We start from the raw sequence: 22,345 nt of genomic DNA on the forward strand, positions 1-22,345 counted from the left end.
ATGGAGTGACAATTGCACTCTACAGTATCCAACTTAAAGTGACTGCATGATTAAAGTGACTGAGCCAACATTATATGTTTAATTTATAAAGAAAATTGTAATTTTGCCCTCTTTTTTAAAAAAAATAAAATAATGCATGTTATAAATATATTATGTTGTATCATAAGATTGTTGTCTATAGATTTATTGATACTGCCTGCTTGATCGCTTTTTATATGTAACAGTTACTAGGTGGCCGAGCATGCGCAATCAATCTTCTGTCATGCTAGCGGTGCTCAGCTGTGACAGTATAATTCCATCTCTCCTCTAATGCAGTAAAATCCCGGTAGTGTTATATGCAGAGCTGGATGGGACAGAGGAATCTAATTTTACTACCCTGTGCAACTCGTGTGACAGAAGACAAACAGGAGCAATCAGTCACAGTAACTGCGGAAAGGCAATAAAATTACATTCCTCCACCCCTGATAGCTCTGTTTATATATCTCCAAACTGTCCCTGGACCCCGTATTGAAGGAGATGTCCTGGGGGTCAGATCGATGCACAAACTTCAGCTGTGTCTTCAGAATATACACTAATTCTCTACTCTATTTTTGAGGGAGAGGAAAGTCTATAGCTGTGAGCTACATGCTGCAGGAGAATTTTTTTGTGCTTACAGCTCTAAATTATGCTCTTCTTTATAGGCACTATGTGCTGGTACATAGAAATAAATCTCTACATACAAACTGGTACATCTCTATATATTAAGTATATAAAGATATTTTTATTTTTATTTTATTTTATTTTTTATTTTTTTCTACAATCTCCCATGGACTTTTTTTTGTATATCTATTATATTTTTTATGTTGCATAGTATACTATGTTTTTAAAATTACAATACATTTCATACGATACATACATACATATCTACACACAGTGAGGAAAATAAGAATTTGATACACTGCCGATTTTGCAAGTTTTCCAACCTACAAAGAATTGAGAAGTCTGTAATATTTATCAAAAGGTACACCAACTGTGACAGACAGAATGAAAAAAACATTTCCGAAGAAAAAATGCAAATTAATTATTTAAAAATCATCCAATGTGCATAATATGATGATGTTTAACTTACTATGAAAATGTGTATTTGTTATGCAATGATTATTTCTCTGTTTTGTACCAATGTTTAATAAAAACGATCTGATTTAAAAAAAAAAATCATCCAATGTGATTTTATGGATTTTTTTTATTCTGTCTGTCACAGGTGAAGTGTTCCTACAATAAAAATTACAGACCTCTCCAATCCTTGTAGGTGGGAAAACTTAGGTGTTTGGAGCCGTATGCAGACTGACCCAGTGGACAGAATTGGTTGAAAATTGTTATGTATGCTATTCAAGGCATGGGGAAATGGAAGGCACGGGGAAACTAAAAGCATCTTAAAAAATTTTTTATACCAAAACTCCCCACCAGGTGAAAACGTGGCGCTGTACAGTGAGCGAGCGGCCCATAAACCGTGTGCCGATAATTGGAGATGTCACAATGGTTCCACAGACTAGCATAACTGTTCAATATAGCCGCCATCATGCATGTGATCATGTTCATCCTATGCAGAACATGCTCGACGCTTTGAGTGTAACATAACTTGTGGGATGCTGTGAACTTCTAAAATGATGCGGTCTTTGAGGTCAGCCAGGGTGTCAACATTTCCCCAATAAACACGCTCTTTCAAGTGTCCTCACAACCAGAAATCACAAGGATTGAGATCAGGCGAACGCGGTTGCCATGCGCTAGGGAAGGAGCTGCTGAAAATCCTGTCATCGGGAAAATGTGCACGCAGAACATTCTTCACATGATTTGCGATGTGAGGAGGTGCTCCATCATGCATGAAGGTGGTCGTCTGACGACACTGCTGCTGTTGGAGTTGCGGAACAACCACTGTTTCCACCATTGTCTGCTATCTCGCTGCTGTTACGGAAAAGGTAGCAATCCCAGTTGGCCTCATTTCTCCGAGGATGAATGCTGAGGTTAAGCCACACCAAACGGTTACCTTTGGCGAACACAGTGGAGCCCCCTCGACCGCATGCGGATTTTTGGTAGCCCATATGCGACAGTTTTGTGTGTTCACCGTTCGATTCAGGTAAAAATGTGCTTCGTCTCACCAGAGAATATTCCATGGCAGATTGCCATTTACTTCCACTCTCGTCAGAAATATGAAAGCAAAGGTCATACGGGTATCATTGTCACGAGGAAGTTGTTGATGGCTGATTTTGTACGGGTATGCCCGCAAGACCTTTCCACACTGTGCTGTATGGGAGCCCCAATTACCTGGAAACCGTGCGTGCACGGCTGTTCCCGTCAGGGTTGTTCGTGCCTTGTTCCACAACGGCAGTGGCAATGTCCTCCACAACTTCTCTGTTTACCGGTCAACGCCCGCACCCTGGCTGAAGACTCCGTAACCTTGTTGCCTCAACACTTGTCGTCATCTGTCTCAGCGAATTGACAGCCATTGGACCGCTACGTGTGTGAAGGTCTTACAAACGACGACGAAAGGCTCTCAGTGCAGCTGTAGCGTTCCTGGCATTCTCATAAACAAACACACTAACAGCACACAATCCGGCAAAGAGACAGGCATCTTGCAGAGTGAGTTGCAAGGCGCGCTCTCTGTACAGTGCCACTTTTTCTCCTGGTGGGGAGTTTTGGTAAAAAAATGTTTTTTTAAGATGCCATCCGTTTCCCCATGCCTTGAATAGCATACATACCAGTTTTCAGTCACTTCTGTCCATTGGCTCAGTCTGCACACGGCTCCAAACGCCTTAGGTTATTTTATGGCCACCTGGTATGTGTATATAGAGCTCTGGCAAAAATTAAGAAACCACTGCAAAATTGTCAGTTTTTCTGATTTTTCTCTTTATATGTATATTTTTGAATAAAATGTAAAAAAAATTTTATTCTATAAACTACTGACAACATGTCTCTAAAATTTCCAAGCAATAAATTTTGTATTTATTTTCTGAAAATGAGAAATGGTCAAAATAAGAAAACCATGCATTGCTTTCAAAACTCAACTAATGCAAAGAAAACAAATTCATAATCATTTAGAAACAACAATACTAAGGGTTTTAACTCCGGAAGAGTTCAGATATCAATATTTTGTGGAATAACCATGATTTTTAATCACAGCTTTCATGCGTCTTGGCATGCTTTCCACCAGTCTCTCAAACACTGCTTTTGGGTGACCTTATGCCACTCCTGGTGCAAAAATTTAAGTAGTTCTTCTTTGTTTGATGACTTCTAACTATCCATATTCCTCTTGATTACATTCCAGAGATTTTCAATGGGGTTCAGGTCTGGAGATTGGGCTGGCCATGACAGGGTTTGGATGTGGTGGTCCTTCATTCACACATTGATTGACCTAGCTGTGGGGCATGGCACATTGTCCTGCTGGAAAAAACAGTCCTCAGAGTTCGGGAACACTGCCTGAGCAGAAGGAAGCAACTGTTTTCCCAGGATAACCTTGTATGCGACTTGATTCATACGTCCTTCGTAAAGTTTAATCTGCCCAATTCCAGCCTTGCTGAAATATCCCCAGATCATCACCAATCCTCCACCAAATTTCACAGTGGATGCATGACACTGGCTTGTACGCTTCTCCAGGTCTCCGTCTAACGATTAGACCAGGTGTTGGGCAAAGCTGAAAATTCGACTCATCAGAGAAGATTACCTTACTCCTTTATGGTACAACCCTTATGGTTTTTGGCAAACTTCAGCCTGGCTCTCCTTTGCTTTTCATTGATGAAAGGCTTTTATCTAGCTTTATATTACTTGAGCCCTGCCTCTATGAGCCTGTTACGAACTGTTCTTGCCGTGCACTTCACCCCAGCTGCCATTTCTTTTGTAGGTCACTTGATGTCATCCTGCGGTTGCTGAGTAATATTCGAATAACATGACTATCATCCCGGTCAGTGGAGTCGCTTTTTCCTTCTGCCTGTCTGTACTCTGGAATTCAGCTGACACTGGAATGGAATGGCTGTCAGACAGACATGTAGAGAAGCTGATCTTTATAAAAATGTGCAGTGGCCTCTTCATTTTTGCCAGAGGGGTGGGTGTGTGTGTGTGTACGTGTGTATGTGTGTGTGTGTGTGTGTGTGTGTGTATGTGTATGTGTATGTGTATGTGTATGTGTGTGTGTATGTGTGTGTGTGTATGTGTGTGTGTGTATATATATATATATATATATATATATATATATATATATATATATATATATATATATATATATATATATATTATACAGTATATATATCTATATATAAACTATATGGATATATGGTTTACTGTATCAAACAAAGTATGTGGAAATTAACACTAGAAGTCCCAGAGAGGGGTCATTTAACATTTCTACCATTGGAACCCTATGGAGCTCGAAATTCCTGGGACTTCTAGTGTTAGGCTATGTGCGCACTTACCGGATTTTGCCGCAGATTTTTCGCGAATTTGCTGCATGTTTCGCTGCAGAAAATGTTCATAACATCTTTGCAGTGAATCACTAGCAAATCCTATGGAGAAAAAAAATCCTGTGCGCACTGGGCGGAATTTGACAGCTGCATGTTTTGCTGCGGGAATCCTGCAGCAAAAACAATTGCATGTCACTTCTTTTCCGCACATCGCTGCGGGATTTCACTCCATTGACTCAATGTTAATCATGAAATCCCGCAGGGAATAACGCAGGCAGCAAATTCTGTGCGGTTCACTGCGTTTTCCTGCGTTATTCCCTGCGGTATTTCGCGGTTTACCTCCGGTAATGTGCATCGCTTGTCTGCGGTTTTGCAGGGAAGTGATGTCATTACAGGAAGAGGAAGCCGTGCAGAGTAAACACACACACATCACAGACACAGAACACATAGACACAGACACATAGAACACACATAGAAAGAAAACGGAAATATAGAAAAAAAAGAACGTGGGCTCCGCTGCATATTTACCTTCCAGCCGAGGTAAGCACACAGCGGCGGCCCGGTATCCTCAGGCTGGGGAGGGAGAGGGGCAGGGGTAATGTCCCCCGCCTCACTCCCCCTCCGGCAGCCGAGAATATCAGCCGCAGCTGCCCCGGGACTGTCGCATGCAATATGCGGCAGTACCGGAGTGTCCTCGGCTCTTCTTGCCACCATGTAGCAGTGGTGGCAAGGTAATACAAGGGGTTAATGTTGGTGGGGGACCACCGCCATTAACCCCAGGCTTGATCATGGCAGCGTCTATGTGACAGCTGACATGATCAACCCGTAAGTAAAGTGAAAAAACACAGACACCAAAAATCCTTTATTTTAAATAAAATCAACAAGCCTCGTTCACCATTTTATTAACCCCCCCAAACAAAGCTCCGGCGTAATCCACACAGCTCCGGCTCCTGCGTCCTGCGCTGCTGACATCCAGCCGCGATGTGTCACAGACACAGCGCTGAATGAAAGCAGCAGACAGCAGAGGTAATTACCGGTCATTTCCCACGGCCGGTAATGTGAACTCACTGCCGACCGTGGGAAATGCAGCGATCTGTCCTCTATCTATCTGTCTGTCTATCTATCTATCCCTCTATCTATTCTTCTGTCTATCTACTATCAGAATTAAATGTATTTTTTTTTTTTTTCTTCAATGTGCTTTATTGCATTGAATGCAATAAAGCACATCCCAACCCGCACGCGGCAAAACCGCGGCAATACCGCGAATAATACCGCGGTAAAACCGCGGCAAACCGCATGCGGTTTTCGGGTGCGGTTTCCCGCGGTTTTTTACCGCGGGTGCGGTAATCTTTGAGAGCATGCGGAATTCTCTCAAGGAAATTTCATTTCCCAGTGCGCACAGAGCCTTAAAGAGATTTCAAAGTTGAAAATGAGGCTTAAATAAAATGGCACCAGTGGAGGAGCATGCGCAGACTGACCTCCTGATGGTCTTCAATAAAAATGAGCTGAGATCTAAATCTGCGCATGCACTGCCACTGGCGGAATTTTCTTGAAGACGGCAGGATGATCAATCTGTGCAAGCGCCATCCACGGCGAGTACGCCGCCAGCAAAGACATTAAAATAGGAAAAAAATACAGACACCAGAGGCAAGTTAAGGGCCAGAGCAGACCTGAAGACCCTACTCACAGTCCCACCCAATGCACCGAAAATTTATGAACCCCAAACTTCACAAATGATGATTCAACAACAACCAGGATGCGGATTTTTTCACTGAAGGCATCTATTGAAACTGTATAATAGGCTTTTCTTTACCATGCATAAATCGTGATGACAGGTTCTCTTTAAACGTAGAACATTTTGCAGAGAAAACTCCACATGCAGCTCTAGTTTAGATTTAGGGGGAAATGAATGTCTAGATTATGTTAAGGGAACATCATTAACAAAAAAATAAGAAAAAAGATCTAAAACTATATAAAAACAGAATGTGCCTGCCTCAAATAACACCCAGAAATAGACTAATTAAAAAAGACTGTTTTAATTTAAATGGCAGACAATAAAGCCGCAGACACTATTTTACTAAAAACAGCTGCCAGAAAATATACTGTTTCCAGTGACAGTGGGACTGAAGAATTTAATTATAAAAAATATCGTTTTTACATTCTATTCATTGCATTGCTCTGCGAGTTCCAAGTGAAAATATCAAAACAGAACATTCGAGAAAATATTTTCTAAGCAGGAAAATAATCTAGTGGCTTACCCTTGAATTGCACAATTTCTCCATTCTGCGTTTTTGGCAGTCCTTTCAGGCAAACCTCAGTGGTAAGAGCAAGCTTCACACCACAGCTTCCCAGCAGGAAACCAATCTGATGCCCACCAGCATCCTGTTTATGAAGAAGAGACCAGAAAAGTCAAATGGGCAAGAGAGTCAGTGCTGTGACTCATTGACATTGCTGTGATTTTATCCTGTTATCGTGGAGCAAACATGGAGGCTCCGATGCTGCACAGTATAGTTTAGTATAATATCCAGCAGTATATGCCGGTCTGATTGGGTCCAATGGTTAAGTGCCATTTGGCTATTGAGACAAAACAGTTTGTATTGGGGGTTCAAGAATTTGATTTTCCTCTGACATCCAAATCAAAGAATTCTCAGACTACAACTAGGAATTATCAATATTTTAAATTTTTTATCTTAAAATCAAAATTTCACAGTTTCTACAAGTTATAATTTTTCAGTCTTGGTAACAAATTACTCCATGTTATTTTCCTTTTCTAATTGGAATTATTATATCTCATTGGTAGAAGAGATTTTGTGACCAAGAATTTGTTCAAACTACAGGATAAAGCCTAAAAATAAAATTGGTCTGATTGCACATGGTGTTCCTAGTATTTGACTACACCCAGCCACCCTCCCCTCTTTGTGCACTATGGAAATCCTAGAATTGCTGTTTTCCACTGTATTCCTCAAATTGGTATCAATGTATAAGGCACTAGACATTTAAGAGAATCTGCCAGCACAAAATGACTGTTCAAACCAAGCCCACTAACCCTTGGTGTAGCAGAGCAGAGCACTGCCCTTTCCCACCATCCTCTGACTACTTTAAAGCCAGAGCTGTCAATCAAGAAAGAGGAGGTGAGAAGGAACTTATGAACTACTGCTCAGGCCCACCATTGGTTTGTATAGTCATTTTCTGAATAACAGATTCCTTTTAACTTAAAAAGGTAGAGATGAGCGAACCTGAATAGTAAAGTTCGGCGTTCATACCGAACATGGATTTTACAAAAAAAAAAAAAAACAAAAACTAACACTCTCTCGCCATCTATCTATATCTTTCCCCCGAAAATGATTTGTTTATGGCTGGCTGTATGTGTGCAGAGACCCGAACTGCCCAATCAATGACTTCCATTGATGTTCAGGTCAAGTCCGGGTCCAGAACCGAAGGTCTAGCTGAACCCACTGAACTTAATTTCAACGCGTTCACACATCTCTACTTAAAGGCTAAATGGGGATTGTGTGTGGTCCTTATTCATTCCTTTATTTATTTATTATTTTTTGGATGCTGTATAGATTACAAAAGGTAACAGAATGGGAAATAGCATTTTTGTGCATTTTATTGTTTTTGTATTTTTGATTAATATGCATTACACTGCTTTTTTTTTTTTTACATCTTTTTTTCTATTGTTTCCACTCAGTATTTGTCAAAAACTATTGTAAAAAGAAGTTCATAAAAAAAAAAGTTCCTTCTGAACACTATAGACATAACTGCACTCTCTGATTGGATCCCAAACTAAGTGCTAGCCCATCAGTAACAGCGTATTATATATTATACTGTTTAGTTGCGATGACATTGTGCATTTCCAAAAGATTTTTTTGCTGCAATTAGACCTTGCTATAATAAAATGGCCCAGACTACATTATATATTCAATTATTCAAGAAAAAGTAATGAGCATAAATTATGAATGGCTTTGCTTTCACTCTACGTCATTCTCTCATTTGCTGGAATTACATTTTTAGGTACAATTACTAGCAAACGTCAAAAGGGCTAAGAGGAGTCTGCATTTGGAATAGTCACCGGAGATTGAAGGCCGGAGAATGTGTCCAACATTACTCTAAATTTTATTGTTACCTTTCTAGTAAGAGGTACCTCAATCGGCACTGGAATGACTTGAGCCAGGAGACAGCCGTAAAAAGCAACCATAAACATGACTGGATCATTATTGGGATAGACCAGGGCCACCTGAAAGAAGGCAACTCGTGAGAAGATCGGCAGTACAGTAAATCAATCAGTAACTGGATTCAATACTGCAAGCTAAGGATATAGTTATACAAATCGATCGCTTATAAGAGAAAAAAAAGTTTTCAAAAGTGAATTTCCAGGCAAAGACTCAGTTACGATCGGTGTCCCATTACCAACAATCTTAGGGTGGTCTTTCCCATATGGTAGCTTTTAGCTGAACACTCTTCTTCCCAACCTCTCCATACACATGGACGCTCAGCTTGGCCAAGCGTGAATTTGTACTAAATAGGGAGCAATGATCCTGGCAAACTCTTTTTGTAGTGATAACCCTCTAAGATCAAAATGTCAGTAGAATTCAAGCAATCCAAACCTTCTGTCCTCCAACACTATTGGTTGGAGAAGATTTGGAAAGGCCACATGAGAAGGTTGGCCAGTCATGCCAAACCCAGTGGGCCTGGCCCACATTAATATGAAGGCCTTTAAAAGGTGTTGTGTCATCATCTTAAGTGGGCACAAGTGCAAAGTGATGTTTAAAAAAAGCAACTTTTTAATTCGCTTGGTAATAAATTTTCACTGCCTTCCCAAGAATGGAGATTTTTCTTTTTTGCTGTACTGTTTACTGCTCATTGCTTAGCTTACCGGCCACAGCTGCAGTCTAGCAGAGGTGGCCGGTCTCCTAAGCAAGGAGCGAGCAGTGTTTACAAGTTCTTTGATATAAAGCTTTTAAGTGCAGATCTAAAGCTGCCTGAATCACCACTACTGCAAGCCTCCGATGCTTTACTTACAGCAAAGATGGGCTGCAGTTGTACATCGCCCAGGCCAAAAATATTCAGAAATTGCCCCCTCCATTTTTTGTAAGTGTGTGTGTGATTTGCTCCTCCTGCACCTGTGATGCCTCCACTAGTGGGGGCTTAGCTGCATCCTGCTAGAGAACTAGTTTTTGGCCTGGGCGATGTACAACTGCAGTCCATCTTTGCTGTAAGTAATGCTTAATTTTTGGAGGATATTTTCCTCTTTATGTTGCTATTCTTATATATAGTGTAGGGACCTACAAGCATGAGATTCCCGTAACCAACTAAAACCTCATTTTTTGTACAGCATGCAGCCAGGCCCCTTTCTGTTAGGCCTTGCATATTAGAGTTCCTGTCCCTGCATGGTGCACAGATGGAGTACATGGCAGCCCGCCTGATTTAATAGTATGGGCGTCACCTAGGCTGCGAGCTTGTGACTGTGCATCTGCATATGTATACAGCGCTCTATGCCATCAGTTTACAGTTTTACCATTCAGCAATCGCCCCCTCCATTTTTTTGAAAGTGCGTTTGTGATTTGCTCCTACTGCACCTGTGATGCCTCCACTTAGTGGGGGCTTAGCTGCATCCCGCTAGAGAACTAGTTTTTGGCCTGAGCAATGTACAACTGCAGCCCATCTTTGTTGTAAGTAATGCTTAGTTTTTGGAGGATATTTATTCCTCGTTTTGTTGCTATTTTTTATAAGCCTCCGATGCTGCAGAGACTAAGCTGCGTCTGTCTGCAGCATCGGACAGCGCACAGCGCAGCACAATCTACCTGTAAATCGCTTATGAGTGCAGGAAGCCGAGAGGAGAGGACGAGCGCACTCTGCAAACTAACTCATGAGAACAACCTTTTAACTGTAAGAGAAACTGCTGCTTGTCCTGTTATAGAGCAGGACAACCAATGTTACTATATGGTGTGGGTGGAAACATGTAATAAACACGCAATATGCATTTTAAAGAAGTCTATCAGTAAAGAAGTTTGTTTTTATAGAGTGCTGTACTTGAATATATATATGGAGTGGGGTTTACTGTCTACCCCATCCTCTGTAGAACAGTGCGCTCTCAGCTGATTTGGATAATTAGTAGGGGCAATACTTTAGGAAAAAAAGGAACAAGAAGGCCAACGATAACACCACTTAGTATTGATCCCCAGAGTCTAAAGAAAGCTGTGTACATTGGCCCCAGAAGAAGTAGGTCAGTAGTAAAATCTATATCTGTGAAGAAAAGTTGACCCCTGTATACTCGGTAGTGTGGAATACATCATATTGGACATACAATGTTTTGGTGTTTTATGGCTTAAAGAAGGCCTATTGCCAGGTCAAGAGTGGCCAGTTTTTCTCTTACTTTATTCCCACCGATCCATGCTGTTTTTTGTTGATCTTAAATCCGCCATCCAATTCCAGAGATTTGGGCTTTTTTTTTACTAGTGCTAATGTTTATGTTCTTTACAAGGGATGATCGAATATTACAAATATTCAGCAATATTCGGCTTCGCGAATATCTGACGAATAGTTCGCCGCTATGTGAATATTCGATGCGCAATGTAAGTCTATGGGAAGCCCGAATATTTGCTATTCGGCAACTATTCGGGTTTCCCATAGACTTACATTGCGCATCGAATATTTGCAAATAGTCGAATAGCGGCGACCTATTCGGTGAATATGGGCGTTGCCGAATATTTGCGTATTCGATCATCCCTATTCTTTACCAAAAGGGCGGATTCACAGGATTCTCTGGGCATTTTTCTTTAGGCTGTGAACACCACCCTTTTAGTTGAGACCATAAAAATTAGCCCAAAAAAAACTCTGAAAACATAGAGGAGCAGTGAGAATAAAAAATATACGTCATACGACAGACATCACTGGATTACATACAGTCAATGAAAAAAATACAACAAATTGTATTGCAAGAAGATAAGATGGTCGAAATGTCTATATGGTGGGAAAACAAAAATGATCACACTGGCACAATGAAATGGACATGACTCAAATGATCGTGGTGACTACAGTTAAAGGGGTTTTCCAGTTTCAGAAAAAAAAAAAACAAAAAAAAAAACTGTCTCCAGGAACAGTTTTAGGTTTAAAAACAAAAACAAACAAACAAACAAAACCTTTGCTTTACCCACTCTCACCTGGTCCAGGGCTGAATCTCTGCCACTGCCCTGGTCTTTGATGAAGGGACGTCAGCGTTGCAGACAAACAATCACTGAGCTCAGCAGCATGTTCTGGCTATATCAGCGCCACCGCCGAGCTCAGTGATGGGTTGCAGCACTGTTTTCTTGAAATTACTGCTGCAGACAAACATCGGAGACTGGAGCAGAGGTGGAAACCCTTCGCCGGATCCAGCGCAGGTGAGTAAGGCTACATTCACACTTCCGTCTTTTTGCATCAGTCACAATCAGTTGTGTAACTGATACAACAGATGCGTTGCAGATAGTGGCACAACTGATGTGACTGATACTGCAAAAAAAAAAAAAAAACAAATCCTTTTTTTTTTTTACTGTTTGATCGTTCACAAAAGCCGGGCGACCACCTGATTGTAACTTCAGTTCCAGCAGCCGGAACAGTCGATCATGGTTTTTTACTATGCGCATGCTCACAGTAAAAAAAAAAACGATCTGCCGCGCACAAAAAAACGTTGTATTGTGCGTTGCTCCTGCCCGACGGTCAGTCACTCCACAATGGATCCATCGAGGGATGGATGCAACGCAATGCCATCAGTCGCAATCTGTCAGTAATAAAAGTCTGTGGGGAAAAAATGGATTCCTGCAAAATATATTGCAGGATACTGTATTTCCTCAAGGTGACGGATTGCAACTGATGCAAAAAGACGGAGGTGTGAATGTAGCCTAATGCACAGTCAGTTTGTTTTTTATAATAAACTACGCCTGAGAACAGAACTTTTCTGAAATCAGAGAACCCCTTCAGTGTGAACCTCACAATTAAGGATCTTATAATAATTTAAAGGGGGTAGCAGAAGTCTCTAAACGTCCTTCTACTTAGTGTTTTATGTGCATAAAAGTGGTATTGACACAAATACATAAATAATGCATATAACAGATTTAGACAGGTGTCTAAAAAGAAAATACTCATCCAGTGGATGTACATGCCAGCAGTGATAAGACAAGAAGACAGACAAAAGACAGAAGACACATTATCACATGTGATGAAAAAAAACACAACAAGTAACAAATATTTACATAAGATATATACATGTGCGTGTGTGTATATTATGTACATGAGAGATTGTATATATACATACATACATATATATATACATACATATATATATATATATATATATATATATATATATATATATATATATATATATATATATATATATATACATATACATACACATACATACATATACATACATACATATATATATACACACACACACACACACACACACACACACACACACACACACACACAGTGCTGGCCAAAAGTATTAGCAACCCTGCAATTCTGTCAGATAATACTCAGCTTCTTCCTGACAATGATTGCAATCACAAATTATTATCTTCATTTATTTTGCTTGCAATGAAAAAAACACATTGTTCTGCTGGAAGACCTATGACCTTTGAGGGAGACCCAGCTTTCTCACACTGGGCCCTACATTATGCTGCAAAATTTGTTGGTAGTCTTCAGACTTCATAATGCCATGCACACGGTCAAGCAGTCCAGTGCCAGAAGCAGCAAAGCAACCCCAAAACATCAGGGAACCTCCGCCATGTTTGACTGTAGGGACCGTGTTCTTTTCTTTGAATGCCTCTTTTTTTTTTTCCTGTAAACTCTATGTTGATGGCTTTTCCCAAAAAGCTCTACTTTTGTCTCATCTGACCATAGAACATTCTTCCAAAACGTTTTAGGCTTTCTCCGGTAAGTTTTGGCAAACTCCAGCCTGGCTTTTTTATGTCTCGGGGTAAGAAGTGGGGTCTTCCTGGGTATCCTACCATACAGTCCCTTTTCATTCAGACGCCGACGGATAGTACGGGTTGACACTGTTGTACCCTCGGACTGCAGGGCAGCTTGAACTTGTTTGGATGTTAGTCGAGGTTCTTTATCTACCATCCGCACAATCTTGCGTTGAAATCTCTCGTGAAATTTTCTTTTCCTTCCACATCTAGGGAGGTTAGCCACAGTGCCATGGGCTTTAAAATTCTAGATGACACTGTGCACCGTAGACACAGGAACTTTCAGGTCTTTGGAGATGGACTTGTAGCCTTGAGATTGCTCAAGATTACTCACAATTTGGATTCTCAAGTCCTCAGACAGTTCTTTGGTCTTCTTTCTTTTCTCCATGCTCAATGTGGTACACACAAGGACACAGGACAGAGGTTGAGTCAACTTTAATCCATGTCAACTGGCTGCAAGTGTGATTTATTTATTGCCAACACCTGTTAGGTGCCACAGGTAAGTTACAGGTGCTGTTAATTACACAAATTAGAGAAGCATCACATGATTGTTTTTTTTTTTTATTGAAGACAAAGTAAATGAAGATAATACCAAAGAAGGGAATTTTGTTACTTACCGTAAATTCCTTTTCTTCTAGCTCTTATTGGGAGACCCAGACGATTGGGTGTATAGCACTGCCTCCGGAGGCCACACAAAGCAATTACACTAAAAAGTGTAAGGCCCCTCCCCTTCTGGCTATACACCCCCAGTGGGATCACTGGCTCACCAGTTTTAGTGCAAAAGCAAGAAGGAGGAAAGCCAATAACTGGTTTAAACAAATTCACTCCGAGTAACATCGGAGAACTGAAAACCGTTCAACATGAACAACATGTGTACTCGCAAACAAACCAAAAATCCCGAAGGACAACAGGGCGGGTGCTGGGTCTCCCAATAAGAACTAGAAGAAAAGGAATTTACGGTAAGTAACAAAATTCCCTTCTTCTTCGGCGCTCTATTGGGAGACCCAGACGATTGGGACGTCCAAAAGCTGTCCCTGGGTGGGTAAAGAAATACCTCATGTTAGAGCTGCAAGACAGCCCTCCCCTACGGGGAGGCAACTGCCGTCTGCAGGACTCTTCTACCTAGGCTGGCGTCCGCCGAAGCATAGGTATGCACCTGATAATGTTTGGTGAAAGTGTGCAGACTCGACCAGGTAGCTGCCTGGCACACCTGTTGAGCCGTAGCCTGGTGTCGCAATGCCCAGGACGCACCCACGGCTCTGGTAGAATGGGCCTTCAGCCCTGATGGAACCTGAAGCCCCGCAGAACGGTAGGCTTCAAGAATTGGTTCTTTGATCCATCGAGCCAGGGTGGCCTTAGAAGCCTGCGACCCCTTGCGCTTACCAGCGACAAGGACAAAGAGTGCATCCGAACGGCGCAGGGGCGCTGTGCGGGAAATGTAGATTCTGAGTGCTCTCACCAGATCTAACAAATGTAAATCCTTCTCATACCGATGAACTGCATGAGGACAAAACGAAGGCAAAAAGATATCCTGATTAAGATGAAAAGAGGATACCACCTTCGGGAGAAACTCCTGAATGGGGCGCAGCACTACCTTGTCCTGGTGGAAGACCAGGAAGGGAGCCTTGGAAGACAACGCTGCTAGCTCAGACACTCTCCGAAGAGATGTGATCGCTACCAGAAAAGCCACTTTCTGTGATAGTCTAGAAAGTGAAACCTCCTTCAGAGGCTCGAAGGGCGGCTTCTGGAGGGCAACTAGTACCCTGTTCAGATCCCATGGATCTAACGGCCGCTTGTACGGGGGAACTATATGGCAAACCCCCTGTAGGAACGTGCGCACCTTAGAAAGTCGTGGTAGACGCTTCTGAAAAAAGACGGATAGCGCCGAGACTTGCCCTTTAAGGGAGCCGAGCGACAAACCTTTTTCTAACCCAGATTGGAGGAAAGAAAGAAGGGTAGGTAATGCAAATGGCCAGGGAGAGACACTCTCTGAGCAGAGCACCAGGATAAGAATATCCTCCACGTTCTGTGGTAGATCTTAGCAGACGTGGGCTTCCTAGCCTGTCTCATGGTGGCAACGACCCCTTGGGATAAGCCTGAAGACGCTAGGATCCAGGACTCAATGGCCACGCAGTCAGGTTGAGGGCCGCAGAATTCCGATGGAAAAACGGCCCTTGGGACAGTAAGTCTGGTCGGTCTGGTAGTGCCCACGGTTGGCCGACCGTGAGATGCCACAGATCCGGATACCACGCCCTCCTCGGCCAGTCTGGAGCGACGAGTATGACGCGGCTGCAGTCGGATCTGATCTTGCGTAGCACTCTGGGCAAGAGTGCCAGAGGTGGAAACACATAAGGGAGCCGGAACTGCGACCAATCTTGCACTAGGGCGTCTGCTGCTAGAGCTCTTTGATCGCGAGACCGTGCCATGAAGGTTGGGACCTTGTTGTTGTGCCGGGACGCCATTAGGTCGACGTCCGGCCTTCCCCATCGGCGACAGATTTCCTGAAACACGTCCGGGTGAAGGGACCATTCCCCTGCGTCCATGCCCTGGCGACTGAGGAAGTCTGCTTCCCAGTTTTCTACGCCGGGGATGTGAACTGCGGATATGGTGGAGGCCGTGGCTTCCACCCACATCATAATGCGCCGGACTTCCTGGAAGGCTTGCCGACTGCGAGTCCCTCCTTGGTGATTGATGTATGCCACCGCTGTGGAGTTGTCCGATTGAATTCGGATCTGCTTCCCTTCCAGCCACTGCTGGAAGGCTAGTAGGGCAAGAAACACTGCTCTGATTTCCAGAACATTGATCTGAAGGCTGGACTCCTGCTGAGTCCACGTACCCTGAGCCCTGTGGTGGAGAAACACTGCTCCCCACCCTGACAGACTCGCGTCTGTCGTGACCACCGCCCAGGACGGTGGTAGGAAGGATCTTCCCTGTGATAATGAGGTGGAAAGGAGCCACCACTGCAGAGAGTCCTTGGCCGTCTGGGAAAGGGAGACTTTCCTGTCCAGGGATGTCGACTTCCCGTCCCATTGGCGGAGAATGTCCCATTGAAGTAGACGCAGATGAAACTGCGCAAACGGAACCGCCTCTATTGCCGCCACCATCTTCCCGAGGAAGTGCATGAGGCGTCTTAAGGAGTGCGACTGACCTTGAAGGAGAGCCTGCACCCCTGTCTGTAGTGACCGCTGCTTGCTCAGCGGAAGCTTCACTATCGCTGAGAGAGTATGAAACTCCATGCCAAGATACGTTAGTGATTGGGTCGGTGACAGATTTGACTTTGGGAAGTTGATGATCCACCCGAACGCCTGGAGAGTCTCCAGTGCAAAATTCAGGCTGAGTTGGCATGCCTCCTGAGAGGGTGCCTTGACCAGTAGATCGTCCAAGTAAGGGATCACAGAGTGTCCGTGAGAGTGCAAGACTGCTACCACTGCTGCCATGATCTTGGTGAACACCCGGGGGGCTGTCGCCAGACCAAATGGCAGAGCCACGAACTGAAGATGTTCGTCTCCTATCACGAAGCGCAGAAAGCGTTGGTGCTCTGTAGCAATCGGCACGTGGAGATAAGCATCCTTGATGTCTATTGATGCTAGGAAATCTCCTTGAGACATTGAGGCAATGACTGAGCGGAGGGATTCCATCCGGAACCGCCTGGCGTTCACATGCTTGTTGAGCAGTTTTAGGTCCAGAACAGGACGGAAGGAGCCGTCCTTTTTTGGAACCACAAAGAGATTGGAGTAAAATCCTCGCCCCCGTTCCAGAGGGGGGACAGGGATCACGACTCCTTCTGCTCTTAGAGAGTCCACCGCCTGCAGCAGGGCATCTGCTCGGTTGGGGTGTGGGGAGGTTCTGAAGAACCGAAGTGGAGGCCGAGAACTGAACTCGATTCTGTACCCGCGAGACAAAATGTCTGTTACCCACCGGTCTTTGACCTGTGACAGCCAAATGTCGCAAAAGCGGGAGAGCCTGCCACCGACCGAGGATGCGGAGGGAGGAGGCCGAAAGTCATGAGGTAGCCGCCTTGGAAGCGGTTCCTCCATTTGCTTTCCTGGGGCGTGAGTGAGCCCGCCAGGAATCTGAGCTCCCTTGTCCTTTCTGAGTCCCTTTGGACGAGGAGAATTGGGGCTTGCCCGAGCCTCGAAAGGACCGAAACCTCGACTGCCACTTTTTCTGTTGAGGTTTACTTGCTCTGGGCTGTGGCAAGGAAGAGTCCTTACCCTTGGACTGTTTTATGATTTCAGCCAATGGCTCACCAAACAGTCTGTCTCTAGATAATGGCAAGCTGGTTAAGCATTTTTTGGAACCAGCATCTGCTTTCCAGTCCTTTAACCATAAGGCTCTGCGCAAAACCACAGAATTGGCGGCCGCCATAGAGGTACGGCTCGTAGATTCTAGGACAGCATTGATAGCATAGGTCGCAAACGCAGACATTTGCGAAGTTAGGGACGCCACCTGTGGCACTGCTGGATGCATGATAGCATCCACCTGTGCTAAACCAGCTGAAATAGCTTGTAGTGCCCACACGGCCGCGAATGCTGGAGCAAACGACGCGCCGATAGCTTCATAGACAGATTTCAACCAAAGGTCCATCTGTCTGTCGTTGGCATCTTTAAGTGAAGCGCCATCCTCTACTGCGACTATGGATCTAGCCGCAAGCTTGGAAATTGGGGGATCCACCTTTGGGCACTGGGTCCAGCGTTTGGCTACTTCAGCGGGAAAAGGATAACGGGTATCCTTAGAACGCTTAGAGAAACGCTTGTCTGGATGAGCGTCGTGCTTCTGGATTGATTCTCTGAAGTCAGAGTGGTCCAAAAAAGCACTTAATTTACGCTTGGGATACAGGAAATGGAACTTCTCCTGCTGTGCAGCTGCCTCCTCTGCTGAAGGAGCTGGGGGAGAAATATCCAACAGTCTATTAATCGCCGATATAAGGTCATTAACCATGGCGTCACCATCAGGGGCATCCAGATTGAGAGGGGCCTCAGGATTAGAATCCTGATCACCGTCCTCAGTCTCATCACAGAGAGATTCTTCTCGCTGAGACCCTGAGCAGTGTGATGACGTCGAGGGTCTTTCCCAGCGAGTTCGCTTAGGCTGCCTGGGACTGTCATCTGAGTCAGAGACTTCAGCTTGTGATGCTTGAGACCCCCTTGAAGTACGGATTAGTTCCAACTGAGGGGGACTAGAGAGCATAGCCACAGCAGTGTCCATGGTCTGAGGAACTGGCCTGGCCTGCAAGGTCTCCAGGATTTTTGTCATAGCCTCAGACATTTTATCAGCAAATACTGCAAAGTCTGTCCCCGTTACCGGGGCAGGGTTCACAGGCGTCTCTGCCTGGGCTACCACCACAATAGGCTCTGGCTGACGAAGTGCCACTGGGACTGAACATTGCACGCAATGTGAATCATTGGAGCCTGCCGGTAGATCAGCCCCACATGCAGTACAAACAGTGTACACAGCCCGTGCCTTGGCAGCCTTGCGTTTTGCGGATGACATGTTGCTGCCTCCTCAGAGCAGTACAGGGTGTCCAGCCAAGAAGCGACCTTACAGTGCAACTATATATATATATATATGGTACCAAGAAAAAAGTACACTAATATATCACTGAGGCACTAGTGGGGCCAGCACTACTGTGCAGCTTACCGCCCGCTTAGGAGCGGTGTGTGGTCGCCAGAAATCCCTCTAGTCTGGGTCTCCCAGAGCCTGCTGCCTTTCCCCAGCCAGATCGCATGTTGTAATGGCTGCCGGCGTCCTTGTGGAGAGGGGGGGCGGGCCCTGGGCGTACACCGACGAAGAGCGGGAAGTCTGCTTCCCCTTGTGCCTAGTGAGAGGGCTGGAGCATGTAAATAAAGCTCCAGCCCTCGGCGCTGCCATTGAGCAGCGTCTCTCCCCTACCCTGATTGACAGGGTGGGGGCGGGAACGAAGCGGCGCTAGGCCGCAGAAGCCGGGGGCTAAAGTTAGAAGCGCCGCCGCCGTAAAAGCGCGGTCGGCGCAGTAGTTCCCAACACACAACGTCACTCAGCAAAGCTGCAGTGACCTAACCCCTAGCGTACAGCGCCACTGTCCCCGGCGCACTACAACGCTCAGCAAGCCCTGAGAGTGTCCGTGCCTGCCGGGGACACAGAGTACCTGAAAGTTGCAGGGCCTTGTCCCTGAACGGCACTCCCGCTCCCAATCCAGCAGGTTCTATGGGTCTGTGGATGGAGCCCGGCCCCAGGGCTTGGGGGCCGGCAAGATCCCACTTCCACAGAGCCCTCCAGGGGATGTGGAAGGAAAACAGCATGTGGGCTCCAGCCTCCGTACCAGCAATAGGTACCTCAACCTTACAAGCACCAACCGCGGGTGAGAAGGGAGCATGCTGGGGGCCCCATATGGGCCCTCTTTTCTTCCATCCGATAGAGCCAGCAGCTACTGCTGACTACAAACAGTGGAGCTATGCGTGGATGTCTGACCACCTTCGCACAAAGCAGAAAACTGGTGAGCCAGTGATCCCACTGGGGGTGTATAGCCAGAAGGGGAGGGGCCTTACACTTTTTAGTGTAATTGCTTTGTGTGGCCTCCGGAGGCAGTGCTATACACCCAATCGTCTGGGTCTCCCAATAGAGCGCCGAAGAAATATTTGTGATGGCAATCATTTTCAAGAAGAAACTGAGTATTATCTGACAGAATTGCAAGGGTGCCAATACTTTTGTCCAGCACTGTATAGATATGCATGCGCATATATTATATTATATTATATATACATATATACACACATTATATATATATATATATATATATATATATATATATATATATACATATATATATATATATATACACACACATACATACACACACACATATATAATATAGATATATATATATATCCATATGCATGTATATACTGTATGTGTGTATATATTTAAATAAATATTTGTAATATTATATATATATATATATATATATATATATATATATATATATATTATATATATATATATTTACTCAGGTAGGACTAATAACATGGGGCAAGTTTAGGGTGATTTGGCCCAACAAGACTTGCAGCAATTCTCAGACTCGTTGGGAGGTTTGTGCAAACGTCTCCAGACCAGAAAGTCTACATCATCTTCTTACTTGACTTTGGTCACATTTTTACGTTGGGCACTAAAATCGAGGTACGTATGGTGACTCAAAGGCTACAATATAATAATGCATCAATCGATAGCCTAATTTATAGGATCTATTTCAAAATTTATAGGATTTTCATATTGAAAAACAAGGTCTTTTTTATATATTCACTGAATTCATTGGCACAAGATATAGCCGGTCATTCAGACTAAATGTCACTAGCTATAAACGATTATCATGATATACCGTACTTTGAAAATGAAATGACAATGGCCTAATTGGGTATATAAGAAAGCGGCATAACATTTAATTACTCAAGGAATGGGCTTTCGTTACATGAAATGAGAGAAATGCTAGACTGAACTTTCCTCTTAATTGAATAAAGAGAATAAATTCAGCACCAAAGAATTGTATCCCCGCTAATGTCAAATATATAAAGTCTCCCTTATATTGTCACTTCCACACATGTACATTGTTACTGAATTTGGTGTACACAATCTCCCGTACATGTCGGAGCATATATATATATATATATATATATATATATATATATATATATATATATATATATATATATATATATTTTTTTTTTTATTTACATAGACAGTATCCACAGATAATAGTTTTAATTATTTTTTCAATCTGAGAGATAAGTGTCTGTCACATTCACTTAACATGGAATCTGCCCTAAATGCGGAGTCTGCCGTTGTTTTACTATAGATCCTATCCCTCTCTGTTCCTGAGATATGGCTCTCACTTTCCTCTATATACATTTAATCTTGTTAACCAAGAAGCGTGATCCTCGGGAAAAATCCCATAGAGAAAAGTTGGTGACCACACCCCTATAGCTAACAAGATTAGATTTCCACACATGGAAGAAAAGGTCATATGAAAGGAACATGGAGGTACAAGAACAAAAAAAAACAAAAAAAACAACTATTGATTCATAAGAATTTTGACATTTAGACCAAGAAAAAAAACAAAAACCGTATGATAATTTTTTTCCATATTTTTTTATTTATGGTGTCCACTGAAACTGTGTGAAAGTTTTATAGGTTTACTCGTTCCAGATGAGGCAATACCAAATATGTACATATTTATTGGTGTAATTTTTTCCTCTTTATTTTGTGGGGGGAGGGGGGGGGTTTGTTTTGCTTTTTTAAAAAATGCTTATTTAGTCTCTCTATGGGGCTTCACTTAAGTTGAGCGAGTATTTAACTATTCGTACTCGCTATACTCATAACGAGTACTGTCTAATACTCGCGTATTCATTCTGAATAGCATGTGCAATGCAAGTCAGTGGGGAAAACTCGCAATGTGACGAGATACCCAAATGCCACACTATTCGTGCGAGTAGCAAATAGTATTATATTTGGGTTACTCGATACTTTGCCAGTTTTCCCCATTGACTTGCATTGCACACGCTATTCGGAATGAATACACGAGTGTTCGACAGTACTCGTTATGAGTATAGCGAGTACGAATAGTTAGGTACTTGCTCAAATGTAGACTTCACCTTTTATTAGTCTGATCACTGGTATAATGAATTGCCATGTACAAGCATGACAATACATTACACCCAGTGGCGTAACTACCGCGGTCGCAGCGGTCGCCATCGCAACCGGGCCCGGGCGGTTTGGGGCCCGCGGGGACCCGGCAGATCAGCAGCCACCTCCTCTCAGTGAGAGAGAAGCTGCGCTGATCTGTCACAGTGCACACGCCCACTATATGACCCGCTGCCGCCCCCGACACCGGGCCCTCCTGCCCGATGTCAGCGGCGGCACCGGGGCCCCCGTCACCGCGCACAGTAATAATGAAGCATAGAGCGGCTGGCGCCGCTCTGCATCATCATT

General features: G+C 43.8%; 1 protein-coding gene across 1 annotated transcript in view; it reads right to left on the reverse strand.

The window, feature by feature from the left end:
• The window catches only part of DIP2B (disco interacting protein 2 homolog B), a 324,894-nt gene that overhangs the window by 105,908 nt on the left and 196,641 nt on the right, over positions 1-22,345 (reverse strand). Inside the window, exons 10-11 of the mRNA XM_075333901.1 lie at positions 8,557-8,667; positions 6,689-6,812 (exon numbers count right to left, since the gene is read on the reverse strand). Of these exons, the coding sequence (XP_075190016.1) occupies positions 6,689-6,812; positions 8,557-8,667 (235 nt within the window). The remainder of the gene's footprint in view (positions 1-6,688; positions 6,813-8,556; positions 8,668-22,345) is intronic.

This window comes from Anomaloglossus baeobatrachus, chromosome 2 (assembly GCF_048569485.1).
Source record: "Anomaloglossus baeobatrachus isolate aAnoBae1 chromosome 2, aAnoBae1.hap1, whole genome shotgun sequence".
NCBI classification, from domain to species: Eukaryota; Metazoa; Chordata; class Amphibia; order Anura; family Aromobatidae; genus Anomaloglossus; species Anomaloglossus baeobatrachus.